The sequence below is a fragment of the Cheilinus undulatus genome, linkage group 18, assembly GCF_018320785.1.
Source record: "Cheilinus undulatus linkage group 18, ASM1832078v1, whole genome shotgun sequence".
Classification (NCBI taxonomy): domain Eukaryota; kingdom Metazoa; phylum Chordata; class Actinopteri; order Labriformes; family Labridae; genus Cheilinus; species Cheilinus undulatus.
In genome coordinates, this window is record NC_054882.1 from 42,047,219 (window position 1) to 42,074,293 (window position 27,075).

General features: G+C 39.8%; 1 protein-coding gene across 1 annotated transcript in view; it reads left to right on the forward strand.

Annotated features, from left to right (window-relative positions):
• The window catches only part of si:dkey-288a3.2 (protein phosphatase 1 regulatory subunit 37), a 118,676-nt gene that overhangs the window by 994 nt on the left and 90,607 nt on the right, over window positions 1-27,075 (forward strand). Inside the window, exons 2-4 of the mRNA XM_041812241.1 lie at window positions 2,215-2,335; window positions 7,276-7,502; window positions 7,934-8,034. Coding sequence (XP_041668175.1) covers window positions 7,343-7,502; window positions 7,934-8,034 — 261 coding nt within the window. The 5' untranslated portion in view covers window positions 2,215-2,335; window positions 7,276-7,342. The remainder of the gene's footprint in view (window positions 1-2,214; window positions 2,336-7,275; window positions 7,503-7,933; window positions 8,035-27,075) is intronic.

A 27,075-nucleotide genomic window follows, 5' to 3' on the forward strand; every position in this document is an offset into this window, starting at 1 on the left:
TGCAAAAAAAGATGCCTCTGTGGTACATTAAACATGATGAAGTGCTCTTTCAGTTGCCCTCAGTGGACAAAAAGTGATACAAGTCCCACCAGGGTGTCTTAACTGAGAGCAAAACTCAATAATTTGACCTGTAGGGTGACCTCTTGGAGAACAATCCCAATACGCTGACCTCATGGTTGTCCAGAACTTGATAAATGGCCCACTAAGGAGCTTTTCCAGTGGACCAGTTGTGGTAAAGTGTCCTGCAGAGTGCCCTCTCAGAGGACATAAAATGAAAAAAGTCCATAGGATGCACTTCCAGTCTAAGAAACCTGATAGAGTGTCCTCTAAGGCAGTGGTTCTGTACCTTTTCAGCCAGCGACCCCCAGAATAAAGGTGCCAGAGACCAGGGACCCCCTGCTGTACCTGAATATGGTTGAACAACCAGGAACATTCAAAAATAGTCGTGGGCAGACAAGACCTCTCATAAGGAGGGATAAAGGGGGAGGTTTCTGGGACCTAGTCGAACTGGAGGCCCATGGGGGTCAACAAAACCATGATCTATTGTGATGTTAAGCTGTGAAAACCATATTTTATATTTGACCTGAATAATAACCACTTTATCAAAGAAACAAATATCTTTATTTGTTCATTTAGCCTTTTTAAGATGAAAAAAAATGTTAATAACATAATTTAAATAGGTTTAAAATGGCTAAAATTAGTTAATAATGGCAAACGATGGTAAAAAGGTGTTGAAATTGTTTTTTTAAAGAACATAAATGGGTTAAGGTGGCAAAAATGGGCAGAAAAAGTGGTAAAGGGGGATTAAAAAGTGGCTGAAATGGCTTTAAAGTGCAGAAACTTGGTGGAAATTAGGTGAAATGGGATGAAAAGTTGTCAGAAACAGGCAAAAATGGTTAACTGTGGTTAAAATTGGCTAAAAGGGGTGAAAAACTGGGCTAATAGTGGCAATAATGGGTCAACAAAGGCAATGATAGGCAGAAAGTGGCAAAAATTGGTTTAAAAGTGGCAAAAACAGGCAGGAAAAAGTGATGAAAAGGGTTTAAAATGGACAAAAATGGGTTTTAAGTGGCAAAAATGTGCAAATATTTGGCAAAATTGATTTTAAAAAGTGATGAAAAGGGTTTACATTGTAAAATTGGTGTAGAGTGGCAATAGTGTTATATAAAAAATATTTTTATTTTTCAAGGCTTCTGGCGACCCCATCTCAGTGTCTCGCAACCCCAAAGGGGGTCCTGACCCCAAGGTTGAGAACCACTGCTCTAAGGCAGTGTTTCCTAACCATTTTTCCTTGGAGTCCCCCCGCATGCATCTAGGAAAAGCAGAGCCCCCCCCAGGACCCAATATATGAGGAAAAAGTGACACACTGCCACCAAAAATCAACACAGATTTTAACTGTTTCACTGATAAAACCCGAAAAAAGGTATTTGCATACTTTTCTTATCAAAAGACTGTTGTGTGAACTACTTTACTGCTTTATCGTGGTTTTAGTCATTGCAAATGGGGGTGGGGGGGGGGGCAGACTGCAGGTTGGGAACCAATGCTCTGAGGTGCCTTCCAGTCAACACATCTTGATAAAATTCTCTCTATGGTGCGCAATAGTTTATAAGGTGACATCTTGGGTGCCAAAAACTCGTGCTCTTTAGGTTGTCCAAAACCTGATGGAGTGCCATATAGGGTGCCCATTACTTGATATGGTTCCTTCTAGGATGCCTTATACTCACTAAATTGTCCTCTGGGCTGCTCAAAACTTAAAACGGTGCTATCTAGGGAGCCCACAATCTGATCAAGTGCCCTCTAGGTTGCCCAAGACTGTATGACGTGACTTTTTGAATGCCTAATTCTCATCAATTGCCCTCTAGAGTGCCCAAAACTTGAAAGAGTGCTATCGAGGGATCCCAAAACCCAGTCCAAGTACCCTCTAGGGTGCCCAAAACTTGATAAAATGCCCTCATTGGTGCCCTTTCTTTGGACAGAAAGTGATAAAGTGCTCCTTCCAACATCAGAGTACTTGATATGATGTATTCAGTTGTCAGTAACAACTTCTTCAGTAGAGCAGTTATTCTCCAAACTGAAGCTGAAGCTGACGTCCTCCTTGTGTATCTTTGTGAAATAAATGTCTAAATCGTTCATTATTCTTATTACAGAGTAGGCACAACTACAGAATTACATTTTTTTTGCTCCACGTTGATCCTTGAAATGTTTTTCTTCCAGGAGAAATGACCGTAAATAAGGACGTGGGCTATAACTGCGCAAATAAAAACTTCTGAAGAGGTTTGCAAGTACCTGAGACCCTTCACTGTCAAATCATTTCAGCTAGCACCATGGGGCAGAGGTAAGTTTGGTTAATTCTTCTATTTCTATGCTGGATCATCATGCATTAAGGTAACTCTGCATGACTAGGAATGACTGAATTCATGGCACATGAGGAGTTTGCCTTGACTTGTTCTCCGTCTTTCTTTACTTGTCCTTCATGCTTGAAGAGTTTTATGATAGATGTGATTACAGCCGCAGTTGTTTTCTCTTGTGTGTCATCAGCTGATTTAAAAAGGACAAATAAAGTGAAATTAATTAAAAAATACTCAGGAAGCAGGTCCCCGTGTGACATCAGCTCTCTGAGATTATGACACAGAAGGTCCTGATGTAAATGTAAAAGGCGCAGTCAACAACTTATGTTTACCTGTAATAGGTGTGCATAGGGTTTATTTATTTATTCACTTATGTCAGTAACAGAGCCACACACGTCTGACTGAATAACTCAAAGAAACGTTAAAACAGTCACCTTAGAATCAGCGATGCTAAAACCTGGTTAATAAAATGAAGCAAATGCTGAAGTTTAAAGAGCTGTCCACTAGATTCTGTTTTTAGAAGCATATTATCAAAGGGGTTAGTATTCATCTCTTTAGTCTGAAGGGTAGGTGTTATGCATAATAAGGGCTGTGGCTATTAGAAATTTAAGCCACATCAGCCAGCAGGTGTTTATAGCCACATTATATAAGAAACAGGTCAGGCTAAACACTTGAAAACCTGGGAACTTTACTAACTGATACTGAAATTTGAAAGAACAATTTGTCTGAATGCTGATAGCGATATTAATGTTTTCTGAACACTTATTTTGATGTAAGGCTCCCTCTACACCAACATTTCCCCCATGTTTGACCATGAAAGCAGATCAGAGGTGGTTAACCCTTTATCTACCAAGTCTAAAAATGGTGATTTGGACATATTTTGTTATTTTGGCTGTAAAATAGTCAGGAAATGCCCTAAGTCTGAGAGCTTTGCTCCCTTTTCCCAGGAGTACTTGAACTTGACTTTTCAACCTCTGGTTAATGATTATTGCACATTATATGGAATTGCCAGCAGTTTAAAAGAAGAAAAACACAAAAACAGATTTGTTTTTCATGGCTTTTATGAGAAGAAATGTTACTGCTCATGAAGTTTTGATTTGACATTTGAAATGTGAACGTATACATGTTTAGAACAATCACCATAATTAGTGCAAATAAAGGTGGAAAAATGCATTCTCAATATTCTCAAGTTGTTATTGCACATGACAGACACGCACAAATGCCACTATCTAACGCTATTTTTAGAAAACTAAACACCACACTCGCCTGCTCTCCTTTTACTCTCTTTCTTCACTCTCCTTTCTCACTCCTCTTCTGCCAAAGCTGCCGTTTTCACGGTGCTGTTCCACATTACTGTAATATACACTGCCTGGCCAAAAAAAAGGTCACTACCAAAAAAAGGTCACACACTCTAATATTTCGTTGGACCGCCTTTAGCGTTGATTACAGCACGCATTCGCTGTGGCATTGTTTCGATAAGCTTCTGCAATGTCACAAGATTTATTTCCATCCAGTGTTGCATTAATTTTGATATTAATGATTGGAGAGTCTGACCACTGCGCAAAGCCTTCTCCAGCACATCCCAAAGATTCTCAATGGGGTTAAGTTCTGGACTCTGTGGTGGCCAATCCATGTGTGAAAATGATGTCTCATGCTCCCTGAACCACTCGTTCACAGTTTGAGCCCGATGAATCCTGGCATTGTCATCTTGGAGTATGCCCGTGCCATTAGGGAAGAAAAAATCCATTGTTTAAGAAATGAGAAGTTACTCATGGCATCAGCTGGGGTTAAATAACTTGTTACCAGCTGAAAGATAATCGCCCATGCAGTAATTATCCAATAGGAGGCTCGTACCTATTTGCTTAGTTAAATCCAGGTGGCGACTTTTTTTTTGGCCAGGCAGTGTTTATACCACACATCATATATTGCCAGAAAGCACAGATTCTCAGCTTTCTGTCAGTGTTAGAATTTTTTTAATTGAACAAACTTTCGAGGAGTTACAGTGTTGAGAATCTGTGTAGCGGTCTTGCGATACTTCTGGTGTTTTGCTATGAATGTCGTCATATGGTTGCGAGTACCGTAATGAACCATATATGTGCACATGCCCACAATTCTCAGCTTTCCAACACCATTGGAATTTTTCTGATCGGACAAACTTTGACAGAGTTACGGTAATAATACTCCGGACATATAAAACCCAGCGCCAGCGCCAGCTCAGTAGGTAAAGGGTTAATGGCCAGTGTTAGCCATACAGGGCCAATAATGATACTGAATACTGAAGTGATGCATCAGCGCATCCAGATATACCTGTGAGTATCAAACATGAACATTATTTTTTTTATTTAGTGATGCAAGACAACGATTGCCATAAGTGATCGTTAGAGCTTTTTGTTTCGATCATAAATCGACTCATTAAAGCGAATTTTATGTAACTGCTGTGCTTGTTAGTCTGAAAACTCTTGCCTACTTGTATTTCCTTATGTGGTGGACCTGCCTCTATCAATATGGCAGCGATGCACGAACAAAACAACCAAGAAGACGTTCAGTTCAATTGACTTCTGAAGAAGATGAGATATGGCGGCGCTCATCCAACCTTCGATGAGAAGTTGAGATCCTCGGCTGCATCCAGATCCCTCTCAGTTTAGTCAGAAAGGCAGATTTCCTGTTGGAGTAGAGGACGCAGTAGTGCTGTAGAGCAGATTCTCCACATCCATTTTTGAAACCTACCTTCAGAGTTTAAGGTGTGTGCCAATTTTCAGTTTATTAAACCTGTCTGAACATGAAGTGTGGTCATATCTTACTCTTGGTGTTGTCTTTGTATTCACATTTTTATCTGGAAAGTCTCAGATTTAGTAGATCTGAAGTGGGTAAATCTGGCACAACTTCACCAACTCCCAAGGTGCATGGAGGATGAGGAGGGTCTTGAAGAGAACAGAAATCTCCAGCAACACTTGTAGTTAAAAGAACAACTTTATGAGACCAACGCGTTTCGGCATGTAGGCTTCATCAGGGTCATCAAGAACCACATTGCAAGTAGCATTTAAATAGGGTAGTGTGGAAACAGAAAAAATGTGAAAAAAATCAAAATGGTACTAAATTACATAATTTAAACCAATCAAAAACAGCCACATACATATCAGCCAATGGGGTAACAGCACCAGTGGGTTAGTTGACTGATCATATGGTTTATGACCAATGGACACTGCTAATGAGGCACAGGGAGTGTCTAATTCACAGACATGGCAAGATGTGCTGGCACAATACAGGGAAATGACCACTAGGTGGGGTTAGAGAGTATTCTGGGGTCATTTTAAGGTGCCATCTGTGGGTGAGGTAAAACATTTTAAATAAAAGCATTAGGTAAAAGCATTTTATGAAGGAGTTAAAAACACCAGTAAATACCTCAGTAGAGGGACAGATAAAAGTATGTCAGAAACCAGAAAATATAGAATGTAAGTTGGCAAATAAAAGCTTTTAAAGATTAAAACCTGAAAAAAAGCAATTGGAAAATAACTATAAAAACTCATTGACAGAAAAATCCTCATTCATCCCCCTGGAAATAAACTTTTTAGATAAAAAATCCAGAATGCTTCTCTTTTTTTAGAACTCATAAAGTTGTTCTTTTAACTACAAGTGTTGCTGGAGATTTCTGTTCCTTCAAGTCTCAAATTTAACCTGACACGCCAGATGGATTCCTTTCACACATCCATCTGGGAAAGCTTCAACAGGAAACATTTGAGAAAAGGCAGAGGCTTTGAAAAAAACTCAGAGTGTGATTGGATGAACATTCTGTCCGTCACATCTCTACGGGCCAATAAGAGCAACAAAACACGTGATGTAGCCGCTATCGAGCTGCGCGTGCGCGGCTACAGAGGAATAACGTGAAACATGGTGACTATAGACATGTCAGTACTCGACTTTTGTGTTTTTTGACGAGAAAACAACTCACTGCTGTTCTTCGTTCTTCTTTTAACAAAGAAATGTCCTCAAGTTCTGATAAAACAGGCGCTTTAGCACCATCCACGCTAATCTCTTCCTCCATAACTGCACCAGCTCTGAAAGTACCGCCCCTCGTCGCTGATTGGTCCTGTCACTTTCTAACCGGGTCCAAACGGTTCAGATGGGAGCTTTGAGAGATGGATTCACCAGTGAGAAACGTGGAAACGGGCGTATCCATCTGCTTTGCAAGGTTATCTCAAATTAAAACCATTGTCAGAATTTCAGTGTTTAGATAAAAATTCTATCCTGAATATGAGCATTTAATTGCAAATGTTAGATGTTATGCATTACATATCATGCAGTCATTCAAGTGCCCTTTTTTTTAGCATAGTCTACGAAAATTCCTACTTTCTTCACTTTTGTACTTTTTTCTTATTGAATATGGGAAGACATAAAATAGTCACAGAACTCATATTGGATTTGCAATACAAGTCAAAATCATCACATTTAGCCCTCGTTTAATCTGATATTGTGTTGGTTATAATATAGAATGATTTATTGCTTGTGTTTGTTGATGGTTTAAACTTCACTGAGTGGAATTGTCTTCCTTAAAACAAAAAATGAGCTAAGAAGTTTCCTGAAGCTGATGAAAGAGATGAGTAAAGATCTTCAGGCCATGTCCATATAACCTGCACCACTATTTTAAAGCACAAAATCCCTGTTGAATAAATATCTGCCTGTATTTATCCATGTCTGATACTCCTGCATGTCTCGTGAAGCCTGCATATGTAAATGTGCAGAGCCTGTTTTGAATGTGTCATCTGATACAAACATATTGAGTTTCTCTGCAGCTCGCCGCTCTGCTCATGAATAAGATATTGTTTCTGTAGAGTCCGTCCAGGTGATCGCACCGAGCGGCTCTCCGTGTTTCTGTTTGTACATTTTTCTCTTTACTGTCACATTTCTGTCTCCTCCGACGCTCCCAAAGGTGTGCGGTGTGTTCGACAGGTGTGTTCTACCTGTTGCAATTCGAGCTCCATGGTGGAGGCTGAAGGATGACGGGCTGCAGCGATGATGACGAGCAGAGCCATGAAGGAGCAGAGACAAACAGGAAGCAGCAGAAGAAGAAGAGTAAATCAGAGAAACATGTGTCATTTCCTCCAGATGAACTCATCGTATCAGGATTCTCTGAGCACAGAGACAACCACAGGAACGGTGAGCTGAAGTTTGAATACTGTAAACTCTTAAAGTGGATGAAGCGTTCACAGAAATAACTTCAGTTTTTAACTAAATTAAAATTATATTACTTTAAAAAGGCTTCTTCATTTGATCTGTGATGAATGTCAGTGGACTTCGAAACTTTTTGGTCTTTCCCTTTAAAACCAGCCGTGATAATCAGACATCACCATGCTGCTATGCACTGCAAATTCAGAATCTGGATCAGTCGTGTGGATCGGCACCATGAGTCTGATGTCTGATGACAAAATACATGAATATCAAACATGATACTGATATTTGATTGGAGCTGTCCCATCTCTACTCTTCACATCATCTTTTGATATTGTTTTGATAGAGAGCCCCCTGATGGTTGAATTACATACTGCATGTTTAAACAGAGAACGACAGTTGAGTTTTTTCTGTCTTAGGCGACAGCTGTGTCAGCTTGGCGGAGGTGAAGTCAGCGTACGAACAGAGCTGCAGCAGACACCAGGTGGAGCCTAAAGGGAGCATCCTGCAGCAGCTACAGGTAACAACACACCGTTGGGTTACGCCACATGACACGTTGTTGTTCCCCCTAGCACACACAGACAGCAGTGCTTCAATGCTCAAACTCCCATCAGTCACTGCCTGGCCTGGTACCAGAGCGGAGAGCCAGCTGGTGGCTTCTTGGCCTCACAGGTTAAGTTAATAAACAATAAGAGCGGTGGTATTTCACCAGCAGCCGAGGCCTCCCACTCATTCTACGTCTCAAACAAAAGATAGCGCTAAATGTCTGTGTCTGTGTCATCAAACAGAGCTGCTACTACAGCAGCCCAGACGTCAAAACAGCTCCGCCTGCTGCCGTGCCGTAAAGTGCTGTGGTGCAGCACAGTCATGCATGTCCGACAGCCGCCATTGTGGGTTTTTCATAGAAAATAATGGGGATGATTGTTTAGATGCACTTTGGACAGTGCCAGTGTTTTGGGCTTCAGAGATAATCTTTGCTGAGTGAGTGATGCAGAATGAGGAATCTCTCCTCTTTGGTTTGGTGTTTAGATTTGATACTGCATGTTTGTTTTCAATGTTAACAATGTTTATTCAAAAAAATCTGAAAAAATAGCCTGTTAAAAAGGAAAAAATGAGAAAACCTTTAATTCTAGTTTTAGATAATAAGCCTATTTTAATCTGTCCTTTGCAAAATCTGTTTTTTTTTACAACCCTTTTACAAAAACTTTTTAAAAGTGGCAAAAATTGATGGAGTGGCACAAAAGAAATCAGAAAGAAATCAAGAGAAATCAGAACAAAATATTGTTTTAATTTTTCTTTATTTGGAAATCTGGCCCCCAGAGTCTCTGTCAGGATGAAATCAACAGGGGTTGATTGGGGCTTGTTTTCCACATTTTTACCCATCAGGCTTTGCAGAAAAATACTTAAAGTTCTCTCTTCCCTAAACACAACTCAACTTTTTCATCATCATCGAACCAGGAGAAATCAGCATTACACCGTGTTCCAAATTATTATGCAAATTGGATTTTAGTGTCTTAAACATTCAATTTTTAGTTTTTCAGTTAAGCTCATGGATGGTATTGTGTCTCAGGGCTCTGTGGATCACTGAGATCAATCTCAGACACCTGTGATCATTAGTCTGCCAGGTGAGCCCAATTAAAGGAAAACTACTGAAGAAGGACATTCCACATTATTAAGCAGGCCACAGGTTTCAGCAATATGGGAAAGAAAAAGTATCTCTGCTGCTGAAAAGACTCAAATAGAGCAATGCCTTGAAAACTTAAGCATGATCATCGTACTGTGAAGAAGTTTGTGTCTGATTCAGAGCACAGACGGGTTCCTGCAGATAAAGACATAATGAGGAAGGTTTCTGACAGACTAATTCATCAGATTAAGAGAGCAGATGCTAAAATGCCATTACAAAGCAGCAAACAGGTATTTGAAGCTGCTGCTGCCTCTGGAGTCCCACCGACCTCAAGGTGTAGGATCCTCCAGAGGCTTGCAGTCGTGTATAAACCTACTATTCAGCCCCCCCTAACCAATGCTCCAGGCAGAAATGGTTGCAGTGGGCCCAGAAATACATGAAGACTCATTTTCAAACAGTCTTGTTCACTGATGAGTGCCGTACAACCCTGGATGGTCCAGATGGAGGAGTAGTGGATGGTTGGTGGATGGCCACCATGTCCCAATGAGGCCGGGATGTCAACAAGGAGGGGGTGGAGTCATGTTCTGGGCTGGAATCATGAGGATAGAGCTGGTAGGCCCCTTTAGGGTCCCTGAAGGTGTGAAAATGACCTCGGCAAAGCATATAGAGTTTCTGACTGACCACTTTCTACCGTGGTACAAAAAGAAGAACCGTGCCTTCTGTAGCAAAATGATCTTCATGCATGACAATGCTCCATCTCATGCTGCAAAGAATCCCTCTGTGTCATTGGCTGCTATGGGCATAAAAGGAGAGAAACTCATGGTGTGGCCCCCATCCTCCCCTGACCTTTAACCCTGTTGAGAACCTTTGGAGCATCCTCAAGCTAAAGATATATGAGGGTGGGAGGCAGTTCACATCAAGACAGCAGCTCTGGGAGGATATTCTGACATCCTGCAAAGAAATTCAAGCAGAAACTCTCCAAAAACTCACAAGTTCAATGGATGCAAGAATAGTGAAGGTGATATTAAAGAAGGGCTCCTATGTTAACATGGAGCTTGGCCTGTTGAGATGTTTTTGATTGAAATAGCTTTGATTTCAGTAAATATGACCTCCTAATGCTGCAAATTCAACAAATGACCATTTTCAGGTCTTTACGACCTATAAAATGTTTTAAAACTATGTTGTGCTTAATAATGTGGAACAGGACATTTTGAAGTTTTCATATTTTGAAAAAAAAAATCATTTTGTTTTGTTTCATCAGTTTGTTCAATAAAATTTGAATTATTCTCTCACGGTTGATGACTTGAAAATTACACTGACTGTCATTTGCATCAACTATTTAGAAAATCAGAAAAATATCATTTTTGTAATAATTTGGAATGCGGTGTAATGGGAGGCATTTTTACTTGAGCATTTTATGTCATCCTAGATGAGACGTAAAACAGGATGAAATTAGAGAAAACTAACAAAATATTTATTTAAAAATATATTTTTATGATCCTGCACAACGGTGAAGGCTGTGTTCTCCTGACCACGAGAGTTTTGCTCATTCTGTAGGATCTAACCTCCAACATGATGAGAGCTGCAGGGAGAAATATTGCTTTTAAAGAAGTGTGTAACTGCGTTTGGTTTTATGCAACATCAGCAACTCTGCTCATGAAATAACTGAACATGTAGCGATATTACAGCGCGGCAGAAAGGATCAATAGCAACAATATAACCCCATACAAGTCACAGCTGACACTGTCAGAGCACGTCAGATGGAAACAGCAAGATTTGAACAACACAAAGAAAACTTTATGTGTCAGGACAAACACAGAGAGCAGCGGCCGCTCTGTTCATCTCTTCTTTTTTCTCTGTCCTGACCAGAAACAGTGATACTTAATGTGTGGCTCTTTTGTGATGATTTGTGGCTCTTTTATGTCTTAATTTCAAATATTATCCCCCCAGAAAACCTTAAAAAGGAAAGTTTTACTTTAAAAAAATGTTACTTGCAAATTATCCATTGCAAGTCACATTAATCAGTTTGTTTCCCACACTTTCACAGAAGGCTTGAATTGTCAACCTCTGTTTTTGTCTGCATATTTCCATTGCCCTTATTTGCATGTTTTTTGCTACTTTAATTCCATCGTTATTGCTTTTGGCCCATTTTTGATACTTTTATCCAGCTTTTTGCAATATTTTGCCCCTTTTTTTGCCTTTTTTGCCACTTTTCACCCATTTAAGCTGCCTTTTGCAATTAAATGCCACTAACTTCCCATTTTGCCACTCCTTCATGCTTTTTGCCCATTTTTCCCACCATTATTCTGATTTTTGCACATTTTAGCAATTTTTCACTCATTTTTCTACACATTTTTGCCACTTTTCACCCATTTTTGCAACTTTCCTCCCAGTGTTTGCTGCTTTAAGCCCATTTTAGCCACTTCCTTTTGTCAATTTTCTCCCCTTTTTGACACTTTTATCCTGCTTTTTGCAATTTTTTTGCCCCTTTTTGACACTTCTTGCCCATTTAAGCTGCCTTTTGCAATTAAATGCCACTTTTTTTTACCCATTTTTAGCACCTTTTTTTCTGATTTTTGCCCATTTTAGTCACTTTTCACTCATTATTTGCAATGATTTTGCCACTTTTGGGACCATTTTTGCCACTTTCATCCCAATGTTTGCTGCTGTAAGCCCATTTTGGCCACTTCTTTTTGTCACTTTTCTTGTCACTTAGCTGCCGTTTGCTATTAAATGCGACTTACAGCCCATTTTTCTCAACTTTTTACTGATGTTTGCCCATTTTGGTCACTTGTCACTCATTTTTTGCAACGCTTTTGCCACTTTATCTTGTTATTTGGTCACTTCTCACCCATTTTTGCTACTTTTCTCCCAGTGTTTGCTGCTTTGAGCCCATTTTTGCCACCTTTAACTTATTTTAACTGCCACTTTTCACCTCTTAGACTGTGGCTCTTGCAAATGTATTTTTCAACAATCTGGCTCTTTGGTTGAGCAGGGTTGAGTAACACTGCACTAAAAGCAATAGTTCCTAATGTAAAACGTCCCTGAGTCATACATGCATGCTGATTTTAACATTTTGATCATTTATCCTCTCCTAAAATAAGGTAAGTGAAAAAAAAAAAGGGACATATCACCATGTTTGCAGCTATAATCATATGCAAACGTGCAAACACTCTCCTCTGGAAGCATTAAATCCACACACTCCTTCTGTAAAAAACCAAACTCACTGACTCTCCCTGCTCCTCTTGAAGCATGCAGCGTGCCATTTATAATTCATTTAATGTACATACTTACTTTTCTTGGGCCAGCCATGTTAGAGCACGCTGCTCTCCCCCCGCTGCATAAATGAGAGAGGAGATCAAGGGGAATTATTTGTGGAAAATTAGAGTGTTAGCAGTGCTTACATTAAGCATACAGCCGCTGTATTATCTCCGAGGTGCTAATGAAGGCAGTTACAGTGCAGGCGAATGTAGGTGGTCCTCCTGAACACTAAAATATGTATGGTTAAGCATTAGCTAAGAGGGGCAATATTTAGACCAAAAGGGCTGCTATGTGTGAATGAATCAGTAATAAGACGATGCAAAACGAGGAGACGAACGCCTAAAGAGCAAATTTATTAAATTAGGTCTGTTCATGCGCGGGGCGATTCCCCCGAGGAGCAGAGATGAAGACTATTTAAAGCTTTTTTTTATTGCACCCTCAGGCCCACTGCACTCCTTTGAAATGTAGTAAGTGGATAAAACAGTGTTGCTGTTGGTGACATCTTCATAGGAGTGGTAAACAATAACACGACAGAGCCAGCGGGGTCTGAGGCCGCCAAGCTCAGAGTCTCAGAGATCACTGAGCAGAACAGGCACGGCGAGTTTCTGCTCCTGCTGTTCGATTAGAAACTTTGTGGAGATTCAGGCGGGATCTCCAACTGTTAGATGTGGTAGAAGCGAGGTGGCCTTTGAGGTCTGGTGGAGCAGAGTATGTGGGTCATTTCAGCCGTATTCAGTAAAACCCCACCTCATTGTCTTTTTATAACTGTGGAGGAATGTTGTTCCACTCTTCTATGCAGATTTTTTTTGGTTGAGCCACATTAGAGTTTTTGAGCATGAGTGACCTGTTTACAGTCATGCCACAGAATCTCAGTCAGTTTTAAGTCCAGACTTTGACTAGACCACTCCAGAACCTTCATTACTTTTTTAAGCCATTCAGATGTGGAGCAGAATTCATGGTTCCATCAATTACAGCAAGTGGTCCAGGTCCTGGTCCAGACCATCACACTACCACCGCCTTGGTAAATGTGACAAAAGCTTGTGTGTTCTTTTTGGTCAGCAGTGGTTTTGGCCTTTGAACTCCCCCATGATGCCATTGTTACCCAGTCTCTTTCTGATTGTTGAGTCATGAACTCTGACCTTAACTGAGTTACGAAGGCCTGCAGGTTGTTCTGGGTTCTTCTAGGACAGGGGCGTCCAAACTCTTTCCACTGTGGGCAACATACAGAAATATATATATAGATGGTGGGGACACTTTCATTTTCATCGCTGTGAGTATTTTAACATTGGTAATGCTAATCCAATGTCAGTTAATACATGCTTAGCGACTGAGTATGCCTAAACGGCTAGCTAATGACTGACAGAGCTAATAGACAATCATTTTCAGGATTCTGGGGAGCCAATCAGATTTCAGGGGGCACCATTTAGCTCTGGTTTCCACTGGCTCTGCCCCAGAAAAGTTAGTGGTGTTGCTACTTACTGTGACAATCCATCAGGACGTTATTTATCAAGATATATTGTCAAAATGTTTGTTTACAGGTTTAACATGGCAGCAGTGCCTTGTGCTAGATGATAGATAGATAGATAGATAGATAGATAGATAGATAGATAGATAGATAGATAGATAGATAGGTAGGTAGGTAGGTAGGTAGGTAGGTGGTAAGATGCTTGGTAGGGCAGGTTTGTGTAGGGCTGCTCTTAGCCTAGCCTGCAGCCCAGCTTGTTTGCCCCGCTTTCGCCTTCTCGCACAACGCCTTCGCTGCCTCTTCCCCTCTGGCTGTAGGTGTTGTGCTGCCTCCGCGTCCTTCTCCTGTCAGTCTCCGAGCGCCCCATTCTCCAGATAATCTCCATTAGGAAAGATGCTAACTCTGTGGGCACGCTGTCAGTTCTGGTGTAAGTGTAGGGCTTTGTTTTGCTGCTAGTGATGGCGCGCCGCCCCATGCTTCCTCAGTAGGTAGCATTCAGTAGTCTCCTGTTGATCAGGCAGTGTTCCGTTACTGGCAGTTACTGGCAGTTGTTGTTAGCTTTTAAGCTAGCCGGAGTTGTAGTTGAGACTGAGGTCTTCTTTTCACCTTTTCTGGGTTTTTCTTGATGGACATTTCCCATTCTTTCTCAGAGGTGTTCTGGACCACCCATATTTGTTTTCACAGTGTTCTACCTGTGTTGTCAACTTAATTGTGAAAAACACTACAAGTCCACGATATAACTTAAGAGCCAGCCAACTGAAGCATCTTTTTTGCTGCCAACTGCTCTGGTTGCCTGGAAACATGATCATGTTAAGCTTTATGTGGGCCATAATCCATTTTATCTCTGGAATTTGCTGCGAGCCAATCAAAAATGGGCTGTGGGCCGCATTTGGCCCAGGCCATAGTTTGGATACCCCTGTTCTAGGACCTCCTGGATGAGTCGTCGAAGCGCTCTTGGAGTCTTTTTGGTCGGCCGGCCACTCCTGGGAAGGTTCACCACTGCTCTAAGTTTTCTCCATTTGTGGATAATGGCTCTTAACATTGTTGTCTGAGTCCCAAAGCCTTGGAAATGTCTTTGTCACAGTCTCCAGACTGATGAATGACTTTGTCTGTCATCTGCTCTTGAATTTCTGCTATATATTGCAGCATGATGTGATGTTTGGAGATCTTTAAGCCATTTTCACTTCGTCAAACAGGATCTGTTTAAGGGATTTCTTGATTCAGCCGGTCTGGCAGTGATCAGGACTGGGTGTGGCTAGAGAACTGAAGACACCTTCTTAAAAATATGTGGTTAATCACAGCTAATAGTTGATTTAACAAGAGGGGAAATACGATTTCACATCCAGTTGAACTGTGGTTGTTATCAAAATGCTGTTTTTTGAATGTGGAACTTTTTTGGAACTTTGCAGTTGATTTTCATGAACATGGGGCCTTGTTGAGGTCATTTATTGATGGATTCATTTCAGTAAACTGAGAGCAAAACGCTGCTGTTATTTTATTTTCCAGCCCTGCAAACACAAAAGGATTATGAGTCAAACACAAAGTGTCACTGACTCCTCGTCTTTGTATGTTTTTGTCTTCTTTGTATTCTCGGCGTGATGTTTGCAGAATAATCTGAGAATGAGTTGCATGTTGGCAAATCTTCTAATGAAGAGCTTAGCGTTCGTCTCTGTGCAGATTATTCAGCTGAGTGGACTGAAGAGAAATCAATTACACAAACTTCACTTTCATTATTTATTATCCCGCTGCTGCTCCACAATACGGCTCTGTTCCTCTCATTCAGAGGGTCACATTCAACTCCCACTCGTGTTATTTTACCGGATAAACCTCTGCGAGGGGGAGGGCAGGGGAGGAGGGGGAGCAAAGACAAGAGAGGAAATCTGTTTCTGCAGACCACCGCTGCTTTCTCAGCTCCTTTGATTAGCATTAATGTAGCATTGTAGAAGTCTGCAGCACACACTATCACGCCTTTTCTAGAATTAAATGCATGCCGGTTGTTGTTATCACACACACTCACACACCCCAGCACACACACAAACACATGCTCCAGGTACACCAGGTAAATGTCACTAAACACAGTGTCACATGCTTTTCTGACTGGTTGTTAGTCGGTTTGGATTTAAGAGGAACAGAGAAGAGGAGCAGCAGAAAGACGTAGGAGGGCTGAGTCTCTGAATTAATACATTCAACATTTCCTGTTTTCTAAATAAACCTTAGTTTAATGGAGGGTTTGTTGGTATTTGGATAAAAGGTTGATAACTCGTTTGGTTGTCGGTGGTTGGAGTTCATTGGCTGGATAAATTTTTGTTGGTTGTTTTTTTGGTTGGATGGCTGATTGGTCAATCAATTTTTGGTTTGATGGCTGAATGATCGACCGATTTTTGGTTGGATGGTAGATTGGTCGATTGATTTTTGACTGGATGACTGAGTGGTTGATTGTTTTTTGTTGGATGGCTGATTGGTTGATTGGATTTTGGTTGGATGGCTGATTGGTCGACCGATTTTTGGTTGGATGGCTGAATGGTTGATTGATTTTTGGTGGATGGCTGAATGGTCAGTTGATTTTTGTTTGGATGGCTGATTGGTCGATTGTGTTTTGGTTGGATGGCTGAATGGTCAGTTGATTTTTGTTTGGATGGCTGATTGGTCGACTGATTTTTGGTTGGATGGCTGAATGGTCAGTTGATTTTTGTTTGGATGGCTGATTGGTTGATTGTGTTTTGGTTGGATGGCTGATTGGTTGATTGGTTTTTTTGTTGGATGGCTGATTGGTCAGTTGATTTTTGTTTGGATGGCTGATTGGTCGACTGATTTTTGGTTGGATGGCTGAATGGTTGATTGGTTTTTTTGTTGGATGGCTGATTGGTTGATTGATTTTTGTTTGGATGGCTGATTGGTCGATTGGTTTGTGGTCTGTTTATTGGTTGATTGGTTGTTTTTTTGCTGGTTGGTTGACAGATTGGTTAATTTTTGGCAGACTGATTTTGGTTGGATGGCTGGTTGACATTTGGTTTATTGACATGGTTGGGTAATTGATTTTATGCTGGTTGGTTGATTAGCCGATTGGTTTTCGGTTAGTTGGTTAATTCAGTGGTTCTCAAATGGTGTGCCGAGGCACACTGGTGTGCTTTGCCACAAGTCTAGGTGTGCCTTGAGAATTTGTCTGACTTTACATTAGTACTACAAATGTGCAAAACTTAAGACACTATAACCAATGTCCTTAATGCATGCAAGCGTTACACATTGCATTGCATCATGCAGCATTGCATGCTCACTGTCCATCTGTTATCTGTTAAATATGCAAATGTAATCTGAGGTGTGGTGCCTCTAACGGCTGTGAGCCACATAGTTTTGTCTCCATGTTAGTACAAGTCAGAGCTTAACATTTCATGAGTGGTTATGAAGAGTATCCATGCATTACACTCCACTTTGTAAAACAAGCTATCAAGTTTAGGGAGAAAAGTGGAAGAAAATTAAGAATATCCTCCGGTAGGACACTCCTGGTTCCTTGTCATCCTCTGTGCAACCTCTTCCCTTGTTACTTGTCCATCTTAAGAAAATAGGAACAGGGTGACTGGGGATAAACCTGGGGAGCTGCAGTGCATCACTTGCGGGGTGTCAGGATGCTACAAAAGGAAACTCTGTAACCAAACTGATGTTGGAGCTGGCGCTCGCTCACATTGCATGCAGTTGGGACATGTTGCTACACATGCTAAAGAGGCTATTTTGCAAGGACATGAATATGGTGTGCCTTGAGATGTCAACTTGATTTTTGGTGTGCCTTGAGCAAAAAAGGTTTGAAAACCACTGAGTTAATTGATTTTGGTAGGTGGTTTTTTGGTAAGGTGGTTGACTTTTCTGGTTGGTTTGTTTGTCGCTCATGGATTTTTGGTTGTGTTTTGGTTGGTTGAGATTTCAGAGCATTAGACTGCATGGGCATGACTGGTGGTAAAATATTAGTAACTTCCAGATTAAAATTAAAACAATCAACCACTGGACTACAAGACTGAGGAATACTTGGATGACTAAAGTGGATGTAGGGCTCCAATTCAAACCCCAAATGAAGGATTTAGGATAGATGCAGGGTCAGGAGTGGATTAAAGACACGCTTCAAACAAGCAAATCAGATGACTTCACTCATTCAGACATGCTGTAGTAAGAGAAGGATGAGTTAATGATGAATTAAAATAGTAAAATCAGCATGGGGGTCTTTTCTTAAGTGAGTGTGATCTGATTAAATATGTTAAATAATGATTTTAATGCATGTCTGTAAAGATTGGGTTGTATTGTTTATTAAGTGCTTAATGAAAAAAATCCTTACATGCTAAATTTACACGTCTCGTTTAAGGTCAAACTCTGCATGTTTGTATAAATACTTGACCTTATTTAAGTCATGCATTTGTGCGTATTATTTGATTTTACAGAAGTGTTAAATTGATTTTAACTAAAGTAGAAAAATTTGCTATGCTATTTTGTCATTCTTAATCTAGCACATTTGAGTGCTGATGAAAGCTAAGTAAACATTTTATTCTGTCGTATCAGCTCTCAGATGTTCATGAATGTACTCTGGAGTGGTTTTAGATTTTGGTCTCAGCTAATCAGGGAAATGAGAACTTTGAATGTCAGAAACTTAAAACCTGTCTTAGAAGGTTTAAGGACAAACTACCTCTGAAGAAGTGTTTGCGAATGAGGCCTAATGAATTTATTTCAGCTTTTTCTTCCTTTTCCTCTGCTTTTTTTTTTTTTTACAGCATTTTCTCTCTTATTTCTGTTATTAGTGTTTCATTTTCCTAATCGGTTAGTCCAGTAGTTCCTAATTCATTTTACTTAGAAGCCCCCTGACCTGTATGTAAGAAAGTGACAAATCAGCATGATTTTAACTCGTTTTATTGATGAACCCTGTAAAAATGGGTTTACACTTGTTGTTCTTAACCATGAGGTCTATGTAAAGTTTATTCGTATCTTCAAATCTGATTTTTACCAGGGGTAGAAAAAGTCTCATGCCCCCCTGAGATCTGTGGCACCCAAGGGGGGTCTCTGACCCCAGGTTGATTTAGTGTAAAATCCTAAAAAAAAAACATTGATCAGAGGAAACCAAATGAGCCAATAATAATAACAATAACAATGCTGATAAATCAGAACATCCAGAATCCCTCACAGTAATACCTCCATTGCTCTGATTCCAATCAGTTTCTCTCTTTTAGATCAAATATTTCCATAATTTGTTGTAATAATTCTGTTTCATTTTGCTGACAGATGAACTCAGTCTGATTTGAGCTCACATTGGATTGTGTTGTAAGAAACTTGCAGAAATAAATCTGAAGCTGCAGCACTCTCTCTCTCTCTCTCTCGCCCTCAGGCCTCGTCTGTGGACATTATTTGTGACACCCACCATTTAAGAGGACGGTATATTTAACACAAAGCGGCATGAATGGCGCCCGTAAACGCTCGTCTCTCCAATTTCAGACAGAGAAAAATGCGGCGACGCAGACAGGCAGCAAGCGTCGATGATGATTTCATGTGTTTTTAGATCTCTCTTTTTTTAAATGATAAATGAAGTTACTAATTTTGTCGACGCTCTTTCTAGACACTGCAGCTTTAATTGCTAATTGTTAACAGCCAAACGAATACATTTGCATATTAATTAGCTGCCAATTTACATTTTTAATTTGCTGCCTTCAAAGGGTGTGAGATAAAAGGTCGTGTTATTTTAAATAATTTATCCTTTTTGCAGGAAAGATGCTGAAAGGGAAAATGTGCGTGGGGGGATTGTAGCCCCTTGGAAAAGCTCGGTTAGGATACACACTCATATATATTTTTATTCTTATTTTTGTGTCAGTTAATTAAAGGTGCAGAGGAGGAAAATGGAGGAAAAGTCTTTCTCTCTCTCGGTGAAGAAAAGTGAAAACACCAGAGATGACTTCTGCACAAGACAAGTTTAGAAACAAACCCCCGCTCGCCGTCTTTTTCTGCGGCTTTTCATCACTCCATTTTGTCCTCTCTCTCCTGACACATCAGTAGCTTTGGCAGACGGCGTCTTCAGTTTGCATCCTCCACCACGCTGCAGCGGCGAGCGGAGCGGGAATGCAAGAAATTCATTAAGATGAAAAAAAAGAAGCAGCAGCCGCTGGATATTTACCGGGGAGGAGGAGGAGGAAACACAAGTGTTTCTTCCTCCTCTTCCTCTCTCTCTCTGCTTCTTTGTGAGCGTGATACGCTTCTTGCACGTTCCCTCCGAGCGCCACTCTCTGGCTCGCTGCCACAAACAAACCGCTCTCACCAGCGGCCGGACGCCAGCACTCTCTCACACTCTCTTTTTGTTTTTTTTATTGTAGTGACAGACCAAACAGGAGAATGTGAGGAGACAGAAATACACGGCGAGTGAAAGAGATGAATGAAAGGAGCTGGACGGTTGCACAGAAAGCACGCTGTCTGCAAAACCTGCAAATGTTTCTTTTTCCAGAAAGCTCAGAAGCTCCTGAGTGTATTTATCTTTTGATTTTATTTGTTTATTTGCACGGGGAAAGTATGAAGCAAGTAAAGCCTCCTCCTAAACCCACAAAAATTCAACAAAGATTGCAAGAAAAGGGATGAGTGATACCAAAGATTCTTGCAACATTTGAAGCCTGATCTCATTGGCAGCACCCATCCCTGGATGGGCTTTTGAAATGCATAAAACTTAACAAATAAAGAAGAATCAATACCGAACAAGCTCAACAAATAAGACAATGCAATGCAGAAAACATGCAGCATCAAATTATGCACCAAAAAAAACAAAAAAGAGTGCACAAAAAGAAAGAGTTTACATGTTTATAACACAAAAAACATCCTCTCTACAACTTGGAAACTTTTTCCAACACAGATCAGACACTCCTGCTCTTTATTCTATTTCATTTTTGATTTTATAGTGACATGAATGAAGCAAGAAAACCATTGCAGCATTGAAAGCCTGAGTAACTGGCAGTGACTGTCCCTGTCGGCTTTTGAAATACATAGAATCTTAGAAATGAAGAAGAATGATTTCCAAACAAGCTCAACAAATAAGACAGAACAATGCAGAAACATTTTACTAAAAACATCACGCGAGATTGCACAAAAAGGATGAGTGATGCTGCAGTATAACATTAAGGGTGTTCAGTTTTATCAAAAAAGTTGATGCTACATATTTGTAGAATTAAGTATTTTATTTTTACTCAAAAGGCGCCATGCTTGAGAGCATGCTTTCTGCAAAACCTGCAACTTTTCTTTTTCCAAACAGCTCCAGATTTGATTTCTATTGCATTTAATTCTTATTATTTCTCTACAGGGATGAGTACGCAGAAAGAAAACTGTTACAGCATTTACAGGTGAACTTATTTTAATGTACATCCCTAAAAGGGCTTCAAAAACTCAACAACAAATACTAAGAAATATTACTGAACAAGCTCAGCAATAGAAGACAAAACTATACAGAAAACATGATACATAATACCTAATACACATTTTACAAACAAGCAGCGAAAATTCAACAAAGATTGCACGAAGAAGAAGTGATGCTACACCAAAATACCAAAGATTTTCAAATTTATCTAAAGATTCTTCCCTCTGAGCTTAAAGTTTTTAGTAAAAGCAACCATTTTAACACTCTCTGCAAAACCGGCAAAATATTTTCTTCCAGCAAGCTTCATAAGGCAGCTTGGGCCCTCTCAACTTTAATTTAATTCAATTTTTAATTCAGTAATGTTGAGTTAGAAGCAGGAAAACCACTGCAGCATTGAAAGCCTCTTTAGCTGTTTCTAAACTGGCCTTTAAATAAAAAAGCTCAACAAATAACCCAATAATGCACAAAAATATACAAAATCATGCAGCAGCAAAGCTCTAATGATGTGCACATTTATCACATTTCTGTAACATGTTTTTACCTTTGGAACAAGAAGACTTTGGGTCCCATTGAGACCAGATTCTGTGTATTTAATTTTCGATCATTGTCAGAACCCCAGAGCGGGCCCAAGGCTGATAACGGGCCCCCAAAGTTATGACAGGGGCGTCTGACAGGAGCTAAATGAAATGAATGCACCAGCTAAGTATGTTGTTAGAGTGCTTCCAGGTAATTGTAGAATTAACGGAGAACGTGCTCCAGACATCACAACTGAAACAAGAGAATATGAAAATATACGTCATGCCTCGCCCTCGTTTCACATCTGCAAAGATCAGTATGCATCCTACCTGTGAGAGAGCGTTTTCTACATATCCAGGGATGCCAGAGTGGGCCCTGGTGGAAAAAGTTTGGGAACCACTGGTAAATTTTTTTAAAGAAGCTTCATAGTATTATGCATAAATGTTCTGAACACAAAAAATGTCCTGGTTTTACAGAAAACACAAAATAAACACAAATTAAATAAAGACTTCGGATGAAAAAGTGTCAGTGTGAAACAGGAAGAAAACTTTGAACAGCTTTTCCCCCTCATGGTGTGAAATCAATCCATGAAACCAAAATGGTGATTTTTGAATAAATGCACCAAATGGAGGGACCTTAAGAATGAGTCCTCAGTTCAGCAGCAACAAGGAAGCAGCCGAGATGGGCAGCTGTCTGCTGGTCTGTTGGTTCTGCTAATACAGAAAAATATTTAGAGCTAATTTAAACCGATATTTACAGCCGATAAAGGACAATATTTAAGGCCAATATAGGTCAATATTTAAAACCAATATTGACAAATATTTAAAGCCAATTATGACCGATATTTACAGCCGATGAAGGACGATATTTACATCCAATATAGACTGATGGATACAGCCAATATCCACCATTATTCAAAGCCAATATTGAAAGATATTTATTGTTAATATAAGTTAATATTAACAGCCAGTAAAGGCCAACATTTACAGCCAATATAGACTGATGGAAACAGCCAGTGTAGACGGATATCTACTGTAAATATAGGTCATATTTACCGCCGATATAGACAGATATTCACTGTTAATATAGCTGAATATTTACAGCTGATATAGACTGATATTTACTGTTAATATGGGTCAATATTTACCGTCAATATAGACCGATAATTACTTTAAATATAGGTCAATATTTAGAGCCAATAAAGGCCAATATTTAAAGCCAATATAGACTGATCCTTACAGCCAATATCCACTGTTATTTAAAGCCAATATCAAATGATATTTACCAGTAATATAGGTCAATATTTACATCCAATAAAGGCAGATATATACAGCCAATATAGACTGATATTTACTGTTAATATAGGTCAATATTTACTGCCAATATAGATCAATACAAGAGCCGATATAGGCCAATATATTCAACTAATATAGGCCGATGTTCAGCAGCACATAGAGGTCTATATTTACAGCTAGTATTGGCTGATAGTCACACTCCATATAGGACGATATTCAGCCGAGATGAGAAATATCTACAGCTGAAATATTGGTTGTAATTGTTCAAAAATTTTCCTTTTTGCTGATGCTGATAATAACATGCATCCCTAAAAATAAAACCACTTGGAGAGATTTAAAAAAAAAAGTTGGAAGTGGTAAAAGTGGATTAGAAACATTAAAAACATTTAATACGGTTAAGAAAAAGAAGTAGAAATATAACTGATAAATGCTTCAACCATAAATGTGCATCACATCTTACAAACATTTATTTGACTGTAGATTTAAGGAAGACAGTGTTTGCTTTTGCATATCTATACATTTATTCTTTAGTTCTCCTCTTATTCTTTTTAAAGCCATCCCCATTTATGGTGGATTAAAGTGACTTTCTGAAACATTGAATTTCTCAGATCTAACAAGATAATACAGCATGTATTTACTGAGATTTTAGGAAACATGCATCACTTGAACATGCTTTATCTATGAGGAAACACACACACGTTATCAGTCATTGTATGGGTATGTTTGTGTGCATGCAGACGCATAGATGGTGTATTTTTTGTGTGTAAAGATGATTAGTGGATAAATCCCACCACCTCTCACCGTTACAGCGCTCGTCTTGTTCTCACAAACAGAGTCATTATTGTCTCATTGATCCGTCTGAGTCTTTACAGCAGAACATTATGGACGTCGTCTTTTTGTCTCTCTCTGCCGCGGCTCCTTTGTGCTCCAGTCGTCCCTTTGAACAATGAATCATATTTAACTTCTAGAGGAAACGAGGAGCCGCTGCAAAATCAGGAGGCAGCGAGTCGGAGGGAGAGAGCCTAGTCGAGTCGATGCTGAGAGAGAGAGAGATGGAGCATGGAGATTTTCCTGAGCATCCCAAAAGCCCTTTTTCTTTTTGTATTTTCAAGGATTTCATTCTGTTAAAGATACAGAGAGGTTAAACGAACCAGTGCAGGAGATTTTAAAGCTCTTAAAGAAACATGCTCTAAACATTTTTCATTAAGACTCTTACAGTCATGTGGAGAGCGAGCAGTAAGCAAAGATCAAATTTGGCATGAAAGTTTGAGTCATGATTAGTATTTATGACAAGATAAATAATCTTACAAGTACATTTGCATCCTTGATTTAAGGTCCAATGCTGAGAGGAAAGGTTCCGGAAGTTTGCAATGCACCATGGGAGGAAACTTCTCACACCTAACTGTAGAAAAACATCCAAAATGAACATACATACTTTATAAACAGGCTGACCCAGTGAACACGAGCATTCTGTACTGGGACAGCAGACTTTACAGTCCTGTTAAAAAGTATTCTCCCCCTTATTTCTTATTTTTCTGCATGGTTAGCAAGCTTAAATGTTCCACATCATCAAACCAATTTTAATATTAGATCAGATAAAGATAACCTGAGTTAATAAAAAATGCAGTTTTTCTTGCGATAACTGGCAGTGAGTCTTTCACATCACTGAGGAGGAATGTTGTCCCACTCTTGTTTGCAGAATGGTTTTAGTTTAGCCCCACTGGAGAGTTTTCCAGCATGTTTAAGGTCATGCCACAGCGTCTCATTAAGATCTAAGTCCGGACTTTGACTAGACCACTCCAGAACCTTGATTTTGTCTTTGAAGCCATTCAGGGGTGGACTTGCTGCTGTGTTTTGGATCATTGTCCTTCAGGATTTTCTGCTAGAGAGTAGGGATGGGATCCAATCCAATATCGGTATCGTGGCCGATATGGACATAATTAATAGATCGGATATCTGACTGACGGCGCCGATCCAAGTGACTGATCCAAATCTATCCTACAGTTTGCAGTAGACCATGAACGCACCACAGTCTAACACAGGACAGTCTGTGTGTAACTGAGCTAGTATTAGTTAGGATGTTCTTAGCGGTATAATTACCTGGTTTATTAAACGTTAATCTATATTTAGAATAGTCAAATCCAGTCCAAAGATGAGAGAATACAAAGAAGAGTGGGCGTGACGTTAGCCTGATAATACAGCGTGGCTAGCGCTAGCACCGCCCGGCTTCGTTCCTCTTTGCAGATTAACATCGTGCTTTGATATTTGGGCTCTTTTCACTTTGGGTGAGTAGTCACACGTCAGCTTAACCCTCGACAGCCCACATAACACTTTATTTCTATTTACTCCTTCGAAAAACTGTCGTACCGTGGTCTTCCTGCTAGACGCTAACAGCTTAGCCATTAGCTGTTAGCCACCAACGAGCTTCTGATTGTTTGCATCCTGTGAAGGGTCAGAGAGGAAGGCTGCAGCCATTAACTGAAGCTACAGCGGTCTCTAGTGGTGGGAGGTTCATTAAAAAGCATTACAGAGAGGAATTTCAGACCTGTTCATAAAAAATGATAGGTCATTAGTTTAACCGACTAGTAAATCAATATTTAGAAGTAGTTCAAACAAATTTGTTTGGAATACATTTTAATTCAATTCTTTTTTTTTTTTTTTTTTGCTTTGTAATCAGAGGAGCTGGGTGGTTTACTACAGCCTCATGTAACCTCACACATTATACCAACAACAATAATAATTGTTAAAAAAAAAAAATATATATATATTTATATATTTATATTTATATATATATATATATATATATATATATATATATATATATATATATATATATATCGGTATCAGTATCGGCACATATTTATTGGAATTGGATTGGAACTGAAAAAAATGGATCGGTGCATCCCTACTAAAGAGCAGAATTCATGGTTCCATCAATTAAAGCAAGTGGTCCAGGTCCTGGTCCAGACTATCACACTTCCACCACCATGGCAAATGTGAGACAGGCCTTTGTGTTCTTTATGGTCAGCAGTGGTTTTGGCCTAGGAATTTTCCCATGATGCCATTGTTGTTCAGTCTCTTAATTGTTGAGTCATGAACTCTGACCTTTACTGACTCATGTGAGTCCTTCAGGTCTTTAGATGTCGTTCTGGGTTCTTTTGGACCTCCTGAATGAGTCGTTTAAGTGCTCTTGGAGTTGTTTTGGTAGGCCGGCCACTCCTGGGAAGGTTCAGCACTGTTCAGAGTTTTCTCCATTTGTGGATAATGGCTCTCACGGTTGTTCTCTGAAGTTCCAAAGCCTTAGAAAGGTTTTCCTTTTTTTTTTCCTTTTTTTTTTTTTACTTTTTCAGACTGATATTGTCAAAGGCTTTGTTTCTGCTTGTATTTCTTTAGATGGCTTCATGATGTGTTTCTTGTTGAGATCTTTAGCCTGCTCTACTTTGTCAGCTTCTATTTAAGGGGTTTCTGGTTTCAGCAGGTCTGGCAGTAATCAGGGCAGGGTGTGGGAGTGAAACTGAACTCAGCAGTCACCTATTCACACATTTTTCAGTCAATGAAGTTATGTTTGTTTTTTATTCAGACCCATGTTAGCTTTTGCATGGCTGCAGCTGTTCTCCTTGGAGTTTATGTGACAGTGTGCATACATCAACATCTATGTGCAAAATCTCACTGCAGCGTGTTCAGCTCGGGATAGCAGCAGGGAAAAAGACTTCTGGACCATTTAGTCCATCACTTTAAGATCTCAGTGCTTTTGTAAGTCACTTTACAGCAGTCATATTACATCTTTATTTCTGTCTTTATGCATAAACTAAATGTAAAACAGCATTTAAAAATCCCTGTTAAATCAAGTTTAAACTCCTTCATTTGAAGGGCAAACATGGGGAGTCTAAGAGGCTTCTTATGTTTTGAACGGGCTCACTTTTGGGGCCCCCTGCTGGACGTGTTTGTCTTTTGATTGATGCTTTCACTGCCTGATGTTTTAATAAATGTCAAACTTTCACATTTCTTCTGATAGGACTGGAGTATTTGATCACCAGGAC